Source organism: Oculina patagonica, chromosome 9 (assembly GCF_052425735.1).
Source record: "Oculina patagonica isolate OP01 chromosome 9, crgOcupat, whole genome shotgun sequence".
Classification (NCBI taxonomy): domain Eukaryota; kingdom Metazoa; phylum Cnidaria; class Anthozoa; order Scleractinia; family Oculinidae; genus Oculina; species Oculina patagonica.
In genome coordinates, this window is record NC_135766.1 from 13993382 (window position 1) to 14015095 (window position 21714).

The 21714-nt window shown below is 37.5% G+C and overlaps 1 protein-coding gene, 1 long non-coding RNA gene and 1 pseudogene across 3 annotated transcripts in view; all 3 read right to left on the bottom strand.

Moving 5' to 3' along the window:
• The window catches only part of LOC144666227 (uncharacterized), a 121709-nt pseudogene that overhangs the window by 25765 nt on the left and 74230 nt on the right, over positions 1-21714 (bottom strand). The window lies entirely within an intron of this gene.
• LOC144666246 (uncharacterized) lies at positions 337-8339 on the bottom strand. Its single transcript, XM_078527649.1, has 4 exons — positions 7214-8339; positions 1826-1935; positions 1369-1538; positions 337-805 (listed from the first exon to the last, which is right to left on the bottom strand). The coding sequence occupies exons 1-4, from the start codon at positions 7958-7960 to the stop codon at positions 612-614; spliced, it is 1221 nt and encodes a 406-aa protein (XP_078383775.1). The 5' UTR covers positions 7961-8339; the 3' UTR covers positions 337-611.
• On the bottom strand, positions 12604-16863 carry LOC144666286 (uncharacterized). The gene is made up of 3 exons (XR_013573155.1): positions 16332-16863; positions 14233-14341; positions 12604-13740 (listed from the first exon to the last, which is right to left on the bottom strand). It is a non-coding gene; the product is annotated as an uncharacterized LOC144666286 (long non-coding RNA).

Here is a 21714-nt window from a genome sequence, read left to right on the forward strand (position 1 = left end):
TTTATCCTGATACAAATTTTGTGCTTACATTTCCAGAAGTAAGAGTGGAGTAGCTTATAACAAATTAATTTTATGAGGATAGATTAAAATTCAGTTTTAATAAGAAGGTTTTGATTGTTGGGTTGGCCAAAGAAGCTTATGCATTTATTGTTAATGTCAATTTTTTGACACTGCTGTTTTTTTACAATACTGGTGTTTTATGCACAGTGACACATTGTGTGGACGAAACAAATGAATCACAAATTGTTGACTTTATTTTTACAGTTGCATACCAGACTGAAGCAATGCTTAATCTGGCTGGTGTGTATAATAACAGAAGTATTAGTTGTTGTTTAAGTTGATATAGTTACTGTTACATTTTGAAATATCCTGACACAAATACAAGAGAGTGTATGATTTGCAATGATAAATGAAGAAGAGGAAAGTTGAAATTTTATCTGATTTTGTGATCACTCGGATTACCGTAATACATCTACGTTGGAAACAAAATATTGACTTTTGCACAGATTACTCAATCAAAATTTCAAAATAAATTGTATGCTTTATCCTGATACAAATTTTGTGCTTACATTTCCAGAAGTAAGAGTGGAGTAGCTAATAACAAATTAATTTTATGAGGATAGATTAAAATTCCGTTTTAAATAAAGATATGTTTCTCTACAATCTTTGGCCTCAATATCTTGTATGTTGGGAATCAGCCGTTCACACTCCAACCTAAAGGCATGGTCAAGAAAGTCATCTTTAACTTGAAGAACACCAGACTGTTCAGCTGCCTCCTTCAATTGTTCCTCCGAGATTGTAAACCCTAAAAATTAATAATAATTTATTATGGTGGCATGCAAACAGCATGTAGAAGGTCAATAATGCAACTGCTGATAGACATGTCCATGCCTACAACAGAAAATTCTAATGACACAACTGAATAAGTTGTTTAGTTTGATCATCAGTCAGAAAAGTTCTGAAAAGAACTGCTGTTACAGTCCCAACCAAAGTTATTTTTTGGACTCACCCAGAAAATCACACAATTCCACCTACTTATTCTACAATACTTTCAAGTTCATAATGTAGCATTTAAGTAACCTTATTCCAGTAAGTAATCATGCAGCCTTTTGCATGTTATGTAAGTCATTTCTATTCTTATCTACTCATGAAATGAAAGTGTCACAGGTATACAGTTGACCTAACCCCTTGTAATTAATCTTGACCATCTCCTTCTATGGCCAGAGACACGTGGTGACATAATAACAAGCCAGTGCCATAATTTTTAGGTTTCTGTAAACACTGAATTGTTGCTTGACTACTTTGAAATCACACAAAGTCTCTGTGATACAACCCTTTAATTGTCAAAATCTCAAAATCATAGACTACCAGACTGCTCTAAGCCATATTCTTCTGGGAAGCTGTAAATATGGTCAGGTATGCCAGATGGAAGCACAGCATCCTTCTGTGGTCTAATTCTGTGGGAATTCCAGATGGTGTCTTTAAATGTGTCAAGCTCCCTTTGCATGAGAGGGATCATAATAAATGCAAGCAGCATTCTGTGGGTCACAAAAAAATATTGTCAGGAACTCAACTGTGAGAAAGTTACAGTAACATTGAAAATAATGAAAAAATAAATAAAATAGAGCCATACTAAAGCGTATGTAACTGGATTCAAATAGTATTCATTTTCTTTTTGGCATTATTGTCATCTATTTTATTTTAATTTCTAAAGGTGGAACAATGTGCACTTTGTGTAGAGCCATGGGTACTGACTGAAAAGCAGCAAAAATATTGCCATACTTGTGCCCCTAACTAAATTAACGGTTTCACTCGCTGTCAATACCTGTCATTGGGGTTTCTTGGATCATAGTGACCCTGCTCTTTTAACCAGCTAAGGTGACTCTTGAAATATTTCTCCAGCCTCTCGTGGAGTTCTCTCCACCACCTTTCTATCTAAAAAACATGTTGTACACTGATTTTGATATCTAAACAGTAGTTCCAGTATCTAGTAAGGTTTAAAAGAACACACTCCATTTCATAAGGTGCAAATGGGCACATTACATGACAATAAAATAAAATATTACAAAATTATTAAAGGAAAGTATTGTTGGTAATAATGAGAATTATACTAGGGCCGCCAAGCGGCCTGAAGTAATAATTCGGATTATATGAACAGACGAAGTGAGAAATATATGAGAAAACAAATGGTAGGAATTTCCCAGTTAGTGCTTCAAACCACTTTTTAACGCTAAAAATATAAGGGGTACCCCCTTAAAAGCAAAACAAGGGCCTGGGTCTACCCATAAGGCCCTGGTGCCTAGGTCCCGCGGACCCATGATCCTTCGCTGGCTTTTTGACGCCGTGAAATAGACAGGCAAAGCAACACCCTATAAATACACCAGGGAAGGGTGAAGGGTGGGAACCTCATATATTTCTCACTTCGTCTGTTCATATAATCCGAATTATTACTTCAGGCCGCTTGGCGGCCCTAGTATAATTCTCATTATATTTCACAGACTCCGTTCGAAATATATGAGAAAACAAATGGTAGTTTTTAACGCCACTTGTATAAGCAATTAAAAAATCATAACACAGCCAGTTTCCAAGTAAACGTAAATGAGAGGAAAACCTCGATGTCAGTGTAGAACGGCTGTTACATCTACCTTGAGGAAAAAACCTCCATAGCAAGGTTTAAATTAAACATGGGATAACAGTAAAATGTGCTGAATGCAGTTTAAGCACAAGACCAATAGGTCATCTAATGCAAAAAGTAAGTGTGAGAAATTTACTGGCGGCTGCTATTGTAGAAGCAACACACACTAGCATAGCTTTAAAATATGACTGTCTATTCCTGATGCACACATAAAAATTTTCTAGCCAGCCCACAATGCGTTATAACGGTTTGTGGGGCAGTCTAATTGAAATTAACAACTAAACGGTTGACAGAATGTATGTTCCTAAAAAGATAAGATAACTAAATATCGTTCAAGACATTATTTGGGAGAAAGCTTTTTGCCTTAGTCAAAGACGGGCAAAAAATGCTTCTGTAGGTTTGTCTGAATCGAGCCTGAAATATCAGATTTTCTAAGCATAATATAACATATAGCGAGTAAGAAAGACACCGCAAAAAAACTCCGTTAGGAGAGTTGAGGTCAGAGATAAATGTAAACTCAGGGAGAACAACTTCCTGGCTGGGTGAACTTAAAGTGTTAGGGGCTATAGTAGCTTTTTATAAAAATGAATAACGTGTGTACTACCGCCCGAAAACATACACCCATTTGCCGCGGTTTTGCTCAAGGCGATTTCGCCTAGGAACTCCGACAGACGCGGCGCGGGCGGATTTTTCTGGATTTACCGACGTCTGCCGCGGCAAGTGAGGCCACGGTGTAGTAAGTTATAACGGCAGTTTAGATAGGCTACTGATACGCTTGTGTTATGTTCAAGAACGTAACATTTGCCGGTGTGATACCATAATCCCTTGCTTGGCAAAAAAATAGACGGGTTCCAATAAACTTGGTATACGTGACATACACCAAAATAAATAATTATTATTATTTAAAACGACTTCTTTGGATAATTGTGGACCCAGACTTCCCTCTTGCTTTCATAGCAGATCAGTCGTTTTCTCGAAGGAGAAGTTTGTTTAGTTAAAACTTCTGTTTTTTTATAATTAAAAAGCCCAAGCTTTAAAATAAAAACTGAATGAAAATATGCTTGAAGTGATATAAAATAATAGCAACTAATTGAATTACTCAAGTCGCTTAAAAACAAGGACTTCACGCATTCCATTTAATTTGGCACTGCAAAACTGTCCACATTTCGCTATGAAGGAAAGTTTTTACGCCAAAAATGCATTTATAGTAATCAATTTACATTACACCATGTAATGTAAACTTATGTAAACTTTGAGGTTATGGAAAACCCTTTAAGCGATTTTCTTATCTCATGATCTGCAATCATCTGCTTCTAAACGTGAAATAAATGCGACAGGATACTGTCTTAAGTCTCTGAGTTTAATGTCGATCTGACAAACAAACAAATAAACATATGGGTATTCGCCAGGTTCACTTGTAGGCTTTTATTAGGACCGGAACGCAAAAGGCGGGAAATATACAGGCATTTGCCAAATGGCTAGTAAAATCAGAACGATAAGATTTGATAGCCATGGGCTTCGCGATGTGATATTCCGCGAAGCAGACAGTGAGAACAGCATAGAATCTTGCTGCTTTTTCTTGACGGAATGGTAAAATCACTAACATTGAAAACAATTATGAAACCCAGTAAGTGGGTAAGCACCGATGTTGGAATATGAATGATTTTCCAAGGTTACTTGTAAACCTTAAGAATGGTGGAGAGCCACTTCAGAGTGTTTTGACGACTTCCTTAGTTGCCGAAGTCAAAGGTTTATAAGGACTTGAATAGACTTTCACTTGAAGAAAGTTGAAAGAGGCTTAATCAATTCTGTAGGGCCAAACACAGGCCGAATGGGCGGGTCTTGAACCGGAACATATTCCCGTACGAAAAAATAGTCAATTTTGAGAAAAACTCGTAACGAGAACTGAAATGAACGAGTCCTTAAAAAATGTACTTGACATAAAAACTCCTGGTTAAAGCGACGCTTTTAAGCAACTGATGTTTTCCGTCTGGAAAGGTTCGGTACAATGAACTTCATTTGATCGGGTCTATCACTAGACACATGGGTCCTAGGTTTTTGGTACCAGGAAAACGAGCTTCCGTGAAAAAAAAAATCGTGTCGTGAAAAGGGAAATCTTTCATAAAGATCCTTTTCGTGGTAACCTATGAAGTGCTAGAATAATACAAGAGCCTCCTGACCCGATACGTGGGTAAAGGTGGAGACATATAGGGATGGTATATTAAAAACCGAAGGCTCATCTCTGAGAACCCGCAATGATGTGGAGAATACACGGTACGGTTTTGGGGCGATTTTTAAGTCACAAGGCGCTAGGAGTAATTGTACTGTGCGAGTCTAATTGACTTCACCTTTTGACCGTCGTCAACGCTAATTCTGACAACTAAGTTTGGAACGGTGCAAATCATACACATATCAAGTGGATTGCTAATTGGTCAAGCTGTCTCCTTGATGTTTGCTACAAAAGAAGGAACTATATAACTTTGTTTAGAAAAGTATTGACTGTATAATGCGCCATATCTTTTCATCTCCCTTTTTTGGTGACAGCTTGAGGGTAGCTCTGCAAGGGTTACGACCAGGTTCAGGCTGCAAGAAACACTCTGTTTGCAGATAACAAAAAGAGCCATAGTTGTAATTTTGAACAAATTTACTGTGGTAAAATTAAGTTTCTATTTATCTGTCTGATGTCTCAAAATAGACAGAAAAGCATTTGCTCTGCCAGCAGGTAAAGCTTGCTGCATGGTTAATTATCACATAAGTTGGACCTCAATCATACACCAGGGGCACCATACATGGGGCCAGTGGCATTCTAGAAGTCAAGGCAAACAATGAACATTGGACCTTGTCCCTTTCTTGGACAGAATATCTCATTCAAAGGGAAACTTGATTTGACAATTGCTGATCAAGTTTTGGGAGCAGATAGTGCATCCACTTGAGGAGTTCCCAATCTTCCAGAATAAGAAGATATTGCTTATATATAATTATATATATTTGCAAAAGTTAGTATCCACAAATTTGGGGAAAGAGGATAATGGTTTCCAGGAGGTTGACTTGGAAGTGAGTCGAACAGACCATTATCATCACTGTAATACTGTACTTAAGTTTGCAGCTTCGTCAGATATGTCTTATCAGACTCTGTTTGTTTCTAAATGGTCTCTACGAGTGCCATCATTATAAGACTGCATTGAGTTCCCAGCTTCTTTAGATGTCTATCAGACTCGGTTTATTCCTTGATAAGCTCGACGGGTGCCTAAAATAGGCTCTACAGGTGCCTGAATAGGCAATATTGGTGCCTCAAAGGGCTCTATTGGTGTCTGAATAGGCAAAATTGGTGCCTGAATAGGCGATATTGGTTCCTGAATAGGCAATATTGGTGCCTGAATAGGCAATATTGGTGCCTGAAAAGGCGATATTGGTTCCTGAATAGGCAATATTGGTGCCTGAATAGGCAATATTGGTGCCTCAATGGGCTCTATTGGTGCCTGAATAGGCAATATTGGTGCCTAAATAGGCGATATTGGTTCCTGAATAGGCAATATTGGTTCCTGAATAGGCGATATTGGTTCCTGAATAGGCAATATTGGTGCCTGAATAGGCAATATTGGTGCCTCAATGGGCTCTATTGGTGCCTGAATAGGCAATATTGGTGCCTAAATAGGCGATATTGGTTCCTGAATAGGCAATATTGGTGCCTGAATAGGCAATATTGGTGCCTGAATAGGCTCTATGGGTGCCTAAATAGGCTCCACAGGTGCCCGAACGGGCGCAGCAGAAGTCCAAATGACTTATCGGTCGCCAAAGGTTCGCTGAACTTCTATCCTGACGAGTCATTAGCCATAATCGACAGATCATCAGACTGAACTTGTTCGCAGCGAATCTATTCGCTCGTAAAGACTCTCGAGCGAGAGAAGAATCTCCTGAAGAGTATCATCGTCTTCTACGTGAAAGGTTTTTGCGTCGTTTGGCAGGACCATTCATCACGTATTTCAGGCAGACGCCGAAACAGTTTCGGCGGGAAGATGGCGACCAGCAACGAGTCCTTCCATGCGACTTTGTGTTGCCAAATGGATATCTTCAGCGATGCAATATATCTGAAGAGCGACAAAATATCGCTAAAAAGAAACCTGCTGTGCCAAAAACACAGAGGAATAGCCTGAAAAGGTAAAAAATGAGCAAAAATACAAGATAAAGGGCAAATACTTACCGTAGGGTTTGAAGCACAAGGAAAAAAAGCCAGCGAAGGATCATGGGTCCGCGGGACCTAGGCACCAGGGCCTTATGGGTAGACCCAGGCCCTTGTTTTGCTTTTAAGGGGGTACCCCTTATATTTTTAGCGTTAAAAAGTGGTTTGAAGCACTAACTGGGAAATTCCTACCATTTGTTTTCTCATATATTTCGAACGGAGTCTGTGAAATATAATTTGATCCCACACAATGCATACGAGTTGCAATATGAGAAAATGGCAGCAGGTTTGGGAAGAAACCAAGCCCAAGGGCTGTACTGCAAGAACTTCTGCACTCGTTCTTGAGACACGAGGACTGATATTTCAGTTATTAGTACTCAGCTGTGTAAATAACTTACTTGGTTTGAAGTTGATGGACCATAAATAACAGTCTCATATGGGTCGATATCACCGTGGTTACGTCTAAGGAAAGCATGCATAGTTGCCAATGTTCCTGTCTCAGTACCTCTATCCATTCGTATAAAGGAAGCAATGGTTCTAGTCTCGTACAGGTATTCTAGGTACCAACGTCCGATTAACAGTGGATCAGAGTTTGACACCCATATGCGAAGCCACAAAAGTTTTCGACTTGCAGTGTCGATGCAGCCGTATATGGCGAGAGGATAGGTGCTATTCTGATATCCCATCAGCTTATCGTGACCGTCAACTGAATGGACGAAGTTTGGACCTTTAGTAGTGAAATGTCCTTTCGGCTTCTTTTTCTTTGCACCAACGCCACGAGCTTCGAGACCCTCTGGATCTATGTCATACATGACAGCGTGGACTAGGTCTCTTGGCACATTCAACTCATGCTCCTGTCGAATCTTTTTTTGCATCGCTCGATATCCTAGCAGTTTTCCCGGTCCATCAAGCTCCTCTGCAACGGCTTGCTTAACGTCCTCAACTGTGACATCCTTGTCACTATAAAAGATTCCAAAATGGCGAAGCCTGCGATCGAGCGAGCGAATGCTCCAGGTATAACAAGAATAGTCCCTGTTAACAAAGCTTAGAATTTCCTCTCGTTTAAACGATCGACTAACGTATTTCTTCAAATCTTCCTTTAGTTCTGAATCTCCCTTCCAGGCATCATTGCGAAAATAAGACATTTTCAGTCGGGAAGTCGAAAACGAGCGGGAACATAATATTTACTATCACCAGTCCCCTCTCTTACTGCATAGTACACTTTGCAAAGAACGATGGGATACTATGGCAGCCATAGGCCATGAAAATTTTCGTTTTGTTTGACTTTTTAATTTAAAACGATTTCATTCTTATTTTCATTTCACTTTTGCTTTTACTTTTTCATTTAATTTTGAATTAATAATGATTTTATTTTTCTTTTAATTTCATTTTGAATTAACTTTTCCTTGAATTTCGCATTTATAATGGTTTTAACTATCTTTAATTTCACTTTAACATTATTTATCAATTTTATTTTACTTCATTTGAAATTTGGTTTAAGATTTCTTTTAAATCTTCTTTTTTTTTTCTTTTGATTTTTAATTTTCTAGAAAACAACGTGAAAAATCGAATGGCAGTTATCGGCCACCATACACCTTCGCATGCAGATCGTCCTCCTCCTTACGTCTGGAAATAGCTTTCTCCTTTCCATAAAAAATTGAAGCTTCTCTTACCTTAAGTTTAATCATCTCCCATAACAAAGCATCATCGACATTGTTGTCATCTTTGTAATCTTCACAAGTCTGGGAGATAACTGTTTTGACCCGGTGTGTAAAATCTACATCTCCTAAAAAGGAGGTGTTCAGTTTCCATAAGCCGGGACCTCTGGGATTTTCAGTGACACCTAGGCTCAGGGTAATCATAGAATGGTCAGTTTTGTATCCAGGAGTAATGTCAGAATTCGTTACTTTGCCATATAGCCCGCAGCTGATCAGGAAAAAATCAAGACGGCAAGATATTTCGGGGTTGCGTCTTCTCCAGGTGTATCGCGTCGTGAGCGGATTTCGGTCCCGCCAGATATCGCCTACGTCGAGATTTATTTGAACTTTTCTTATTTCAGCCAAAGCCTTCTTATGATAGGTGTTAGCGTTGCCTCCTTGTCCTGAATGTACGCACCCCTGCCGCCATAGTAAGTACCTGGATTGTATCCATAGTTGTATGAGTGAGTTCCTCCTCGGGCTCCCCAGGCTTTGATAAGATATAGAGCGTTTCTTGGAACGGTGAATGTCTGAATTGTGCCAAATCGTCCACTTCCACGTGTTGTAAATGTCCAAGATTCTATTAAAAAACATTGAAACGGACCGTTCACTTTTTATGGGGTAGAGGAGTCTGGTGGGATATTTGATAGATGGTTTCTGTAATATATGATGACCCCCCCCCCCTTAATCGGTATTTTTACCCTGAACCCCCTCCACGCACCTCGTAATTCAAATTTGTTGAGATAAACCCTTTCCAAAAAAATGATAAAGTGAAATATCAGACAAAATTGCAGTTCTAAGTGACTGATAATAGTAACAATAATATATCAACTATCAAGTGCATTGTTTGACTGTTTTATTGATGTGACATGTTTTTTAATGTCACAAATAGCTGGTGTTTTTAATCAATGATGCTCAGTACAATACAAACCAGGGGGCATGCTCGCGCGGGAAAAGTTAGATTTTTTAAAACAGCTTAATAAATGACATTTTAAGAACACTTATTTGAGAAAGTGAATCAAAGTTGGAAATGAAATATTGAAACACCCCTTCGTTTTTTGTGTGGAGGTAGGTTACCTTCGGGGATGAACAAAAACGAGCATATTTTGATTGACAGATCTATTGTTACCATGGTAACCGCACTTAGTCACGCAAGCCTTAGGTTCATGTTTTGAGCTAGAATTTCACTCTCAAAATATAAAAAATATACGAGTCTAGTTCTCTAATAAGCGTGAACCAAATCAAATGAAATCCCAGCACGAAGTAGAGTCATTCTTCTAGTTTATAAAAATTATCGTGAAATTATTTTGCGATTTATGAACAAGGAAAAACCTGTCACTTTATTATAGTGTCTGTCGGCCATTTTGACAAATGGGAAAATCAAGCACGACCAATTTTGCAATTTCTCACAAAGTGCTCAATTTCTTGAAACCAAATTAACAGCAGACTTAAAACGGCTATTGTAGTTTCTAAATATTATAAAATATTTTTGGGGAAAGTTGTATTTTTGCCATGGGCGTTCAATACATACAAGACAAATTACAAAATGTTGTAATATTGGCCATTTTGAGGGCCGCACTATTTCGCCTAAAACGGCGTAATAAAGATGAAGTCAACATTAAAATATTTTCTTTTACCTGGTATTTTACTTAAATATGACTAATACGGTTTTGGGCTCGCGAATTTGGTGAAATCTAAATTAATACAAAAGCCTACCTAGCAAGTTTTGGCAATTTCTTCAGGACGACTTGTCGCGAGTGTTTCGCCTCCGCTCCCTCCATTTTCTTGACCAAATTAGGCACAGCTACCAGCAAAAGGCCAAATCTAACAGTTTGCCACATTAAAATCCATTTTTCCCTGCTTTTAGACCACAACTGATGATACATTATAATCGGCATACTTGATAAACAAGAGTTCGCCATTTCACACTTCCCTGGTTTATATCGCCGGCCGAGTACGGCCAAAATTCATTATACTGTCCATCCAGAGAGTTAAATAAACGCTTCGTGGTAACAGTACTCGGTAAATACGTGCCTGTGAATAATCCAGTCGAACATGCTTTGCTAAAATCGAAAGGTACGCGTTGATAGTGAAGCGAAGGACTTGGTGTTGACAAGGAATTGTACACCGGAAATGAGAGTAGCAAGACTGCTGACCGGATATACTTTCAAAATGTAACTTTCGGTTTTCTGTTTTGTTTTCTTTAATGACTTTAACCGTAACCACATAAATACACTTAAATGTTGCACAACCTTTAAATTGTTTCTGGCTTTGTTTTTACTTGCTCATTTGTTGTTCGACATAATTATAAGTGATATAATTTAGTGCATGTTCCAATCTATCACTAATCTGGGCGCAAGGGTACACATCAGAAATAACGAAGTTGGAATATTTAATCACCGCCTGCCAATTAGCAAAAATGTAGCAAACTTGTCGAGCCACCTCTGCTTCTAAAAAAATATTTATATTCTTTACGTCGATACTTTTTTAAGTAATTTTTACACGTATTTGGTGCTTTTCCCTTTTTTCTCTTTGATGGGAGAGTATCTGACCGGAAGTATATTTATCAACTTGTTCTGAAAAGGAAATTTGCATATTGGAGAGTGAGGTAATAAATAAACTGGTCAAGCCGAAACAGTAAACATGGCCGAGAGATGTTCATTTTCAAGTCACAAAGAGGAGGTTTGTGCGTGCACTGGAAAGAATGCAACACTGAGCGAATGTAACAAGGATATATCCAGGCACGTGCAAACATACGGACTTGGTAAAATTAGAGACCAAATACGCGAAGAGATGGATCTGATTCTTTGCCGTGCTGGTAAGTAAATAAAACATTTGGCCTAATCTATCATAAGCTATTTATTCTCATTTGCATTTTCACACTGCGTGTTGTGCTTTTTCTAAGTCTGTTAACATCAAGTAACTCAACATCCGCGGACACTTTTTTTAATAGGTTTTTTTTATTTTAATCAAAACGATGTAGGGAAGCTTATAATTTGTCAATACCACAGAGATCGCTTAGGAATTTACTGGAGAGGCCGAGGTAAATATTGTCAAGTACCACCTGAACCACAAAAGTGCAGTAAGAGGGGACCGTGGTCTGGTCAAACAGCAATCCATATATAGACGACAGAATAATTCCCGAATAATTCCCAGAATAATTCCCGTAGGATCTGGTAGGATCTGGTATGATCACTGCACGAAAAAACGGATTTACAACCTAGCAAAATCGTAGCAAATATGAAGTAAATACCATATTTGAACGACACTGCTCAAATTTGCTCAGAAACAAATATCATGATTGCATTATATTTGCACACAAGGCAAATATGGTAAATACCGCATTTACTCAATGTTTTCATACCGGTAGCAAATGTAAAGATAAATTGTACATTTGCGACAGCTTTTCTGTTGTAGTAAAGGTGAGGTAAATAGTTAAATTTGCTAGACGAAAAGTTGGATTTACACGTGTAGCAAATATGTTGCAAAATATTACATTTGCTTAGCTTTGATCATATTTGAACGCAAGTCAAACTTTGTGTTTGCTGTAAAATTGCAAGTAAAGCAAAGATCTAGTAAATATCGTCTTTGCTCCGCATTTACATTGATAGCAAATACTTACAAAAGTGAAGTTTACTTCGCTTTGATGATATTTGGACAAGAAATAAATTTGATGTTTGCACACATTTACTATAGCGTGACAAATACGAACAAAAATCAATTTTACTTTCGCAGTAAATAGCAGGCAAATATATAAATTTGCCTCATGAAAGGAAGGATTTGTGCTGATGGAAATACCATATTTGCTTTCGTTTGGTTATGTTTGCTATATAGTCAAATGCCATATTTGGCCAGTATTTGCAAGAAAATAAGGGAGGGCAAAATAGTAAATTTGCCTAGTCTTTACGTGCTATTTACAAATAGAAGTGCCAGTGAACATTCACTGATCATGAAAGCCTTTGTTTGAACAAGCATTTAAAACGTTGTGCCAAACAAGCAAACTTCCCCTCTCACTAGTTACTTGTATAATGAAAAATGAAAATGGAAAACAGAGAATGATTTAAATAAACAAAACAAAATGCATGCACACATTTCAAGCTCTATGTAATTATTTATTTCAACAATGTCACATGGCACCATGGAATCAAAAGAAATATTATAAATATCTTGAAATAGAAGTAAAAGAAAAAAAACCAGCTAAGCACTTTGAAACAGTCTTAAAAAGGGCATATACAATGCTTTCAATTTCTTTACCGGTCATCACTAACTTAAAATCAATAACTATTCTCACATGGTAAGCAGCTTAAAACTTTTTTAGAACAGTAAGCATGAGAATGCCTACCATACTTAATGTTCTTGATTGACTGTTCGTAACTGCTGTTAAACGAATAAAATATTATACTTGTACATGCCGGTAAGTACATGTATCTTTAAATATTGTCAGAAGGCAAACAGCTAAACATTTTAAAACAATAAGTATTAAACTCCCCCAAACATCTACATAAGAAATATTGTAATTATAATCAGTAAACTGTTTTAGTGCATGTATGTGAACATTTGGTTTACATGAATCAGCCATTGTCACAGACAGTTCAATGCACATTTGAAAGATCAATGACAGCATGAAAAGCCTAACTTACAGTAGCTTGTTCACAAAAATGAGGTTTTTGCATAAAAAAAGACAACTAAACATTAAAAAAAGAAAGCATTCAATCAAGTACAATGTACATGCAGCTTTCAGGAAAACAGTACTGTTGAAACTAGTTGAAATTTCCATTTTAAACAATTAAAGTTCTCAAAAAGTTTAAAACAAAATAGTATGAGATTTTAGTTTTTTTTTTCCTTTAAGCTTTAGAAATGCAGTGATGTACCCCATTATTAAACAAAAGGAGGGCAGAAGGTACCAGTTATGCTAGGGCAAAGGAATGCCATCAGGTGCAAAGGAGCTCAAGATTACATATTGATGCCTTTTTGCAGTCCTTCTACAATCTATGTGCTGCCTTTCAGTAAATGGTGTGCATACATGAAACCTGCATTAAAGCAGGACTGCGCCACTGAAGTGTGCTGGTACTAAAGAATTTCTTTTCTAAGCCTGGGCTCTCACAGCCATCTCTGTTTCCACTCTCCTCTTCAAAGTCCACAGTCATGAATTTCTGGTAATGATCTTTTTCCTTTACTGTTAGGATGTGGACTGCTCTGCTGAAAGCTTTTGCTCTCTGCCTCTTTTTCTGTGTAAGAAAAATATATTTAAGAAAATTATTTATCAATGGTAACTCTTGAGTCACAAATTGACAATAAAATGTGGGTTTAAAAGAATACCATTCTAAAGACCACTCTTTCTTAAAGTCTTTAAACAGAAAGGCCTAAGAATCTATTTAGAGACAGTAAACAGTGAGAGCTATGCAAAATGTATGAATCGTTGTACATGTATGTATTTTGAATGTGAACACACACAAAATATCATGCACATTACAGTTGTAGCAGCTAGAATTAGAACAACTACAATGTGTTTTTTTAAATAATGTAACCAAAATACACAGCATTGCATTCAAAAATTTAATCTTCTTGTTTTTCTTCTTGCACTTTCATGTAGGAACCTTCTGCTTGCATCCATAGCTAAACAGACTCTGAATATTTAAATTACATTTTGTATTCACATACACTAATTTCATTTAACTGTACAAAATACTAGAACACTGTTGAATCGTAAAAAAATTTACCATATTTAGATGGCTTTGGACGCTCTGCTCCTTCGAGAGATGTTGACTGCATTTCTTGAGTTAATGACATTTTGCCTTTACTTTGTCTGAAAATGGACACCCATAGCAGCTACAAAATAATAATAATCCAAAAAAAATCAGTTTGTTCAAACATGGCAAAGAGACATATTCTTAGATTTAAAACACTTTAAAACTATTCAAAAGATGTATTCATGAGTGTTTGAAATAAACTATTCCAAACAAAAATTAGAAGGAGAAAGACTTGGGGTAAAGTTACAGTAAAACTACATGTATAATCTGCACCTTTTTGCACAATATTTATGTCAAAAATTAAATAGCAGGTGTGGTTATCTACTGAGACATCTGTGGTTGGAGTTCTCAAGAGCATACTTAATGTTCATAAAACTTCTAGGATGTCACTGAATAAACACCACAAACTGTTGTTTCAGATTTACAATTTATCAATGAGATAAACCAATGAAAAATTCAGACTAGGTTCTGCAACTGTACTTCTAACAAAACAATTGATAGAGCTAGTACATTGTGTAGTACATTAATTTTGTGAGAAAGAAAAAAAAAAAGAGGGTTTACTTTTTATGGTGCCAACTGGTACTTTGTACACCAGCTTAAATTTGCTAGTAACCCATTGAATCTAGGTTGATTTGGGTGCCTGCCCAAGCAAAAAAGCCATATTCTTTGTATTGGAAAAGGAAATGTTGGTTAAATGGCCTTTCAGCTTGAGGATGTTATTTAACTTACAAGTGACTAAAGAAGCCCTTTTCCTCTTCTCTGAAAAACCTCAGTTGTCAATTTGTGGTTCCAGAAAATACATTGTATCCATACCATTTCCACTAAGGGATCTTTCATATGACTCCCCTCCTGTCTAAAAATTTTAATTTAGCTTCATACATTGGTTTAAATGTTTGGATCTTTGAGATCCTCTCCTTCCCTTAAATTTCCAACCTCTCTATGGGGAAGTATTAATATTTTCTGGAGCTTACACACTTGGTAAAACATTTGATTATAACTTCACATACCGTATACTGTAACAAAATTCTAAGATCTGATTAGTTTTTTATGGTGAGCCCTGTTTATTCGCCAAACTGGGGCGTGTGCAGCTTAAATGCCCAACAGCACATTTGCATGTTGCCGTCATTTGACTACTATTATTTAAATGTTGAATCCCCGGTGGGTTTGAATTTAAAACAAATTGCTCTAATTAAAATGATAAAATAGCTGATACAGTAGTTTTAAGAGATCAAGGATAAATGTAATACCAAGTAAATGCATTGTGTCTAAAATACGGGCAACAAATGCAAGGAATGGTTGGTGTAATAAAAATATTTCGATATAATTCTATTTCATCTTCAGACTAAGGTGACAAACAGGTAGCTTTGATTTTACTGAAGGATGGTTCATTTGCACATGAAAATAAAAAACAAGATGGAACTGTAAAAAAAAATAGGCATAATTCCCTGCGTGCTTTTAGACCGTTGTTCAAAGATGGTGCTATGAACGCTTGATTATGATATGGTGGGCTTTTTTGCAAAGTCATAGATTCCAATTGTCATCGCTGTCTATTATCTTTGTGTTTGCATGCCTGGTTTGGGGGAGAAATTATCTGTTCCGTTCATTAGCAGGTGGGTTGTTTTTATTGATAAAAATGTCCAGTAGATTGTATTAAGTATCTTTGTTTTGTATTTTCATGTGCATACATTAAATGCAATGTACCAACCTTCAGGATTCTTAGGTTGCATTTGTTGCCTGTACTATAGACACAATGCATTTACTCGGTATAACATTTATCCTTTATTATTTTGTAAGTACATTATAGGACTTTGTGTCATCCAATTCTATCTGTAAACACTCATTCACAAGAGAATAGCAAATCAGTCCCCTGCTCCATAGTTATCTGCGTTTTTCCATCACGCATGTGAATGATTTTAGACCAAATATCACAAACTGAACAATTAAAACTCAGCCCTTTTACCAGGATGAATTTATATAAGACAAACAACCAAGTAACAAAGATAAAAGCTCTATTTCAGAGGAATGTTAGTATGTTTGGTAGGCAGTTTGATCCTCGCAGTCTTACTTACCGTTGTATGGCATACTCGATAACACCAAATACCGGTGTGGATGACGCTGTGGGCGATGAACGTTCCTGGTTTAAACTGTCAGTGAAAGATGGGCTGTTGTTCGAGGACGTTTTGCTCACTGTCTACATGGCGGTTGGACCGTTCGCGCTCGAAGATGATGGCTGCGTTCGAGATCGCGAAGCTCGAGGTGTACTTGTGAATTACTGTTTGCATCCCCTATGTTCAGAGTCCCGTTTGCCTGTTTGGTTTGGTGATTTTGTTGCCATAATATTAAGAAAGAACTAACAAAAAAAGCAACAAACTAAAATAAAATGGCGCTCCTAGGTTTGAATCGGTTTGAATGGGTAAATACTCACCACGTGACAGTCATTGGCATTTTCATTGGCTAAAACAGCATAATGACGTCAAAATACGCGAGAACCTGGTGACGAATCGGTACATCTCGTGTTCAATAAGTGAAGTAGTAAATTAGCGTAAAGCCTTACCACTGACACGATTTTTGCCGGGAAGAAGCGGGAATTTTTAACACGAATAATTATGCCGGCCTCCAGCTTAAAAATCGAGAATGAACGTGAATCTTTTTGGAGAAAGAATACACCAGAGGAAAAGGCGAGGATGTAGAACGAAAGAAGAAAACGAAAGAGAAAGGCTAGGTCTGCTTGCACTTGAGGATGATCAAGCGACGACCATGAGAGATTTGACAGCACGATTGCTCTATGTTGTGAGAAAGTGCTAAGCAAAATGGCTGACTTGACATCGTCGTGAACAGGCAAGTCTTAAAGAAATCATCTAAATCTTTCTTATAACACCATTTTGTACAATCTCTTCAAAGTATTGATATCATGGCACATCAGTTGCGAAGGCTGATGACAATTGGATCATTATTGACTTACCACTGGCTATTTTGAACAAAATCGACCTACAATCTTAAAGCTTAGGGCCGGTTTACATGAAAGGCAGGTGCCCGGCCGGCTAACCACATTACCCGGCTAACCCAGCTACCCTGGCGAGCCAACTTTTCATACGTTTCTCACAGGCGGATCCAGGGGAGGGGTTGAGGGGGTTGCAACCCTCCCCCCCCCTTTGCGCAGAATATTTTTAATTTCTTTGAAACTGCATAAAAATAATAGAATAAAATTGTTTTATTCGTAGTTGTTTCACTTCCACCACTTCGCTACCTTGTTCAATATACGAGACGAGGCCTGAAGAAAAACGACAAATATTAACTATTGTTGTAACTTCTGTCCCTTTTAATCATGCATAAAAAATATTAAGGTATACAACCCCCCTCCCCCTCCCCCCCTTTCAGGAATTCCTGGATCCGCCCCTATTTCTTTTGAAAACACATTGAAGTGTTTACATACTAGGCGGGAAACCCGCCTTGCCTGCGCACTCGGTCTACTTGCCGGGGCACCCTTCTAGGTAGGATAGCCTTTGTCATGTAAATTGCCTGGGCTATCCTGGCTTGCCGGGATAAGTTTTTGCACGTGTTCTTAATTTAAATATGAAGTTAATGGCATAAAATGTATAAATTCTGGACCAAAACAGTGCTATTTAACCAAAATAGTTCAAATTAGTTTTATCTGTTGACTGGAGAATATAAATTTATTTGAGCAACAGCTTATTTAATAATCTGAAATTTTCTTAGGAATGATTATCCTTATTCACTAAACAACAAATTTAATTTCATTTTGGTGGCCAAAGACTGTTGAATTTTGATTGAGGTCCCCCAAAAATAGACGCAGTAAATTTTTAGGAGCTTGCGCATCAAAGTATAAAAGGTTTGAAGACGGCTAGCCTTAATTATTCAGTAAAAAGTCATATTTTTCTTCAATCATTTGGATCTACATGTACCCGGTACATGGTTTTCCCAGGCAGTAACACGCTTCAATGACACTGTTCTTTACTCGGGTAGAAGGGCTGTGAATTCTGCATGTTAAGGCGGGCTATGTTCATCCCTTCTAGCCGGGTAACTCGGTTAGCTGGGGCACCCTCCATGTAGAAGGACACAATATTGACAGATCACAATATTTTGCGGAAACCAAGTTTAATAATTGTTTTCTGATTTGATCAGTAAATTAGTTTCGCTCATGGGAACCACTTGCTTTTTGACAGACTAAAACCTAACTGCACCTTCGATAAACAAGCTGTTTTTATGAAATGTAAAATTCTGTTTGTTTATATAGACTGTTCACAGCCCTCTATTTTTGTGTTTTTGATAATAAGTATAAATTCACTGCTCACTACATGTAGTTCATTGTTCATTGTCTGGGGCTTTCATGTGCCCCAAAGAGTGAACTTTCATCACTCATATGCTCTCATTGCATTGGTTTGCTTAACTAATAACTTTGAAAAAAAAAAAATCCTTTAAGAGGGTAGCAACGAGTTTATGTGTGACACATGATAAGGGGAAAAATAGACCATGATGCTTGAAAATAGCGAGAAAAAAATACTGTGACACAATTGAAAATGGAGAGAAAACCCTCCCCACAGAAGGCTGTTTGGGTTACAGTGTAAATTCCCCCCCCTCCCACTCTTCTGGAAATTCCAGATAATTTCCATATGTTCCTTCAAATAATAATTTGGCTTTTGAGTCCCCCTTCCTCCCTGAAAATTTTTAATGACTATGGATATTTTCTGGAACTGTACAATCCAAGATCTCAGGCTAGGGAAGCCCCATATGGTGGGAGCATTTGAGGACTTTGGTAAGTACACAGCTTTCTCTTAGACTGGCCGGGGAATTTGTTAATAATTTCTCTGAAATTAATCCCAATACTTGTGGACAAGATTGTAGCCCGTAAACAGGCTCCTTGGGTGGGTGAAAATAAAACTGGTTAGCAAAAATAACTCACCATTTTTCTCTTAATGTCATAGTCTTTCAGTGAGGCAAAAAAAAATCTCAGAAAAAAAAAGAAAAACAGTTACAGGCAATGATAAGAATATAATTTCCTTGTATAATTTTAATTTTTGTCTTGCTAAGATGACAATTTGTCTAGCAGTGATCAATACTGTGCAAATATGTTGTAAATTAAAGAATTTTTTCAGACTGTGGTTTATTAGATATGATATGGCACATATCATATCATACCAGATATAGAAAACATGCCAAATAAGGTTATCATTACCATGTACAGTCTTTTGCATTTTGGCCATGTTTTCAAAATTGACATAATTATTTTTAGTTGTTTTGTGTATTTTGTCAAGTCCTGCAGGCTTGCCATAAAATAAACAAAAGCCCTGAAAAGCTTGATATGTTAATTGTTTAATTTCTTTTTTATTCAGCCTTGGCAAAAGATGAATCACAACAGGCACAAAGTATCCAGCTCAGCCATAATAAAGATGTTGGGGTTTCTGCTGACAAATCACTGACGGAAATAAACTGAAGACACCTCAGTCATGTAAAAGATCCCAGGAGTTCTAATGACCAACCACTGCTACTAGGAGTGTGGGGTCTCTGGCCAATGCTACAATATCTTTTATAGCCAGGCATGTTAGTTGCTGTTAAACAATTCAACAAATATCTATCGTCAAAGTTTTGAAAGTCACTAAAGAAGCATCACTCTTAAAACAGTTAGACAACCCCTGTTTCTCCCCTGGTTACATCAGTAAACAATGACTCCTTTTTTCACAGGTCAATGATAGAACCGAATCCCAACAGATAAAATTTCATTCTCTTAGTGGATGCTTTAATAAATTAAGACAATTTCAATAGAATTCCATTAAAGGAAAGACCAGTCATCTTTGTTACATACAGTTGAACCCCAGTAACTCAAACTCTTAAGGGAAACAAAAAACAGTTCGAGTTAGCGGGGTTTTCGAATTAACCGAATAAAAATGACTGAAAAGTGGGTCCAAGAGAAATAGAAGCTAGTTTGAGTTAGCAGGGTTGTTTGAGTTATCCGTGTTCGAGTTACCGGTGTTCTACTGTAGTTTCCACTATTGGGTTTTCAAAATGTGGTCGTTTTTAGGAAGCCCACTGTCAAGATGTGGTCGTCTTTAGTCAGTCAGTGAAAACTACAGTAGAACCCCGGTAACTCGAACTCGGATAACTAGAACAACCCTGCTAACTCGAACTAGCTTCTATTTCCCTTGGACCCACATTTCAGTCATTTTTACTCGGTTAATTCGAAAACCCAGCTAACTGGAACTGTTTTTCGCTTCCCTTCAGAGTTCGAGTTACCGGGGTTCAACTGTATATAACAATGTAAATACCAATCATGATTGACAATAAATAAGCAAGCAATTATTTTATTATTTTCTTGAAACCCTTTTTATTATAGACATAACCTTCGCATAGAAAAACAAAAATGGTTGAGGATTTACTGATGAAACCATGCTTTTTAGCCCAAAGGTGACAACGAAGAATAAGAATAAACAAGAATTTATTATCTTTTTCTTGAAATGATCAAGTCCTTCAGTTGAAATAATGAAAACGAATTATTGAACAATTTGAATGTTATTGTTGGTATTCAGCAGCTTTCCACTTTCTTCATGAGTATCATAAACTACTGTACTGGAAACTTTTTGAAATCCCTTACTCCACTTTCAAGCAGTGGTTACTTTATAGAGGTGAAATATAAAATGAGCTGACTGTTGGGCCTTTGTCCAGCAGTTTTTTGTTGTCCTGTTTGAATTTAGGCAGAGGCACCTGGCATTATCAAGAACAGATCTTTTTGCATTCGACGAAGGAGAACGCATTCCTAATTTAAAGTGGTGTCCTGTACACATACTGGGTGTCCTGCGTATACCAGGGGGAATTTTGGAGCTAGCATAAATGCCTCGCTTTCAAGTTATCGACGCCCATTTAATGGGCATACACACTTGGACTTACCGCATATGACATCACACTTATCAACGCTTATAACTTGCCCACAAGTCAGTCCGATAAGACCCAAAGAAACAAGGGAGAGTAGGGCGGTGGGGATGGCTGGATGGTGGGGAGAGACACCCAACGATTAATTTTCTGTCTAAATAGTGAAAATGGCAGTAAACAGACAACCATCGAAGCTCCTGTCGATGGCCACCCATGAGCCGAAAAAAGGATTCAAAACTATAACTGCCTGCTTACAGAAATGATTTTCAAAAACTAAGATTTCAAAAACCCGTATGGTTATACCATTGCAGCCATAACTAGAGATGCATGACCACCTATTATTGGGTTCGCTTGGAGAGCTTCCACTGTAGTATACTATATATAGGTTTCCTCCGCAAGTGGGATATGTGCCAGAACATAAGGGAGTTAGGTCGTCATGTTTTCATGGTAGGGAGATGATGATTTCAAGCCTATAGGCGGATCCTTGTTGATGGTCGAAGTCTGATCTATACGTGAAAAATCATTGAAAATTTTATAGTAAGCTTGGGGAATAGCCTGCGAATACAGCCG

What these genes read in the sequence shown, in the direction of transcription:
- LOC144666246 (XM_078527649.1), bottom strand. Translation starts at nt 7,960, where the DNA reads ATGTCTTATTTTCGCAATGATGCCTGGAAGGGAGATTCAGAACTAAAG. An exon ending in GTCCATCAACTTCAAACCAA is followed by an intron (nt 1,936 to 7,213) that starts GTAAGTTATTTA and finishes CATGTTTTTTAG; the next exon opens with ATAGAAAGGTGGTGGAGAGA. An exon ending in ATATGGCTTAGAGCAGTCTG is followed by an intron (nt 806 to 1,368) that starts GTAGTCTATGAT and finishes ATTAATTTTTAG; the next exon opens with GGTTTACAATCTCGGAGGAA.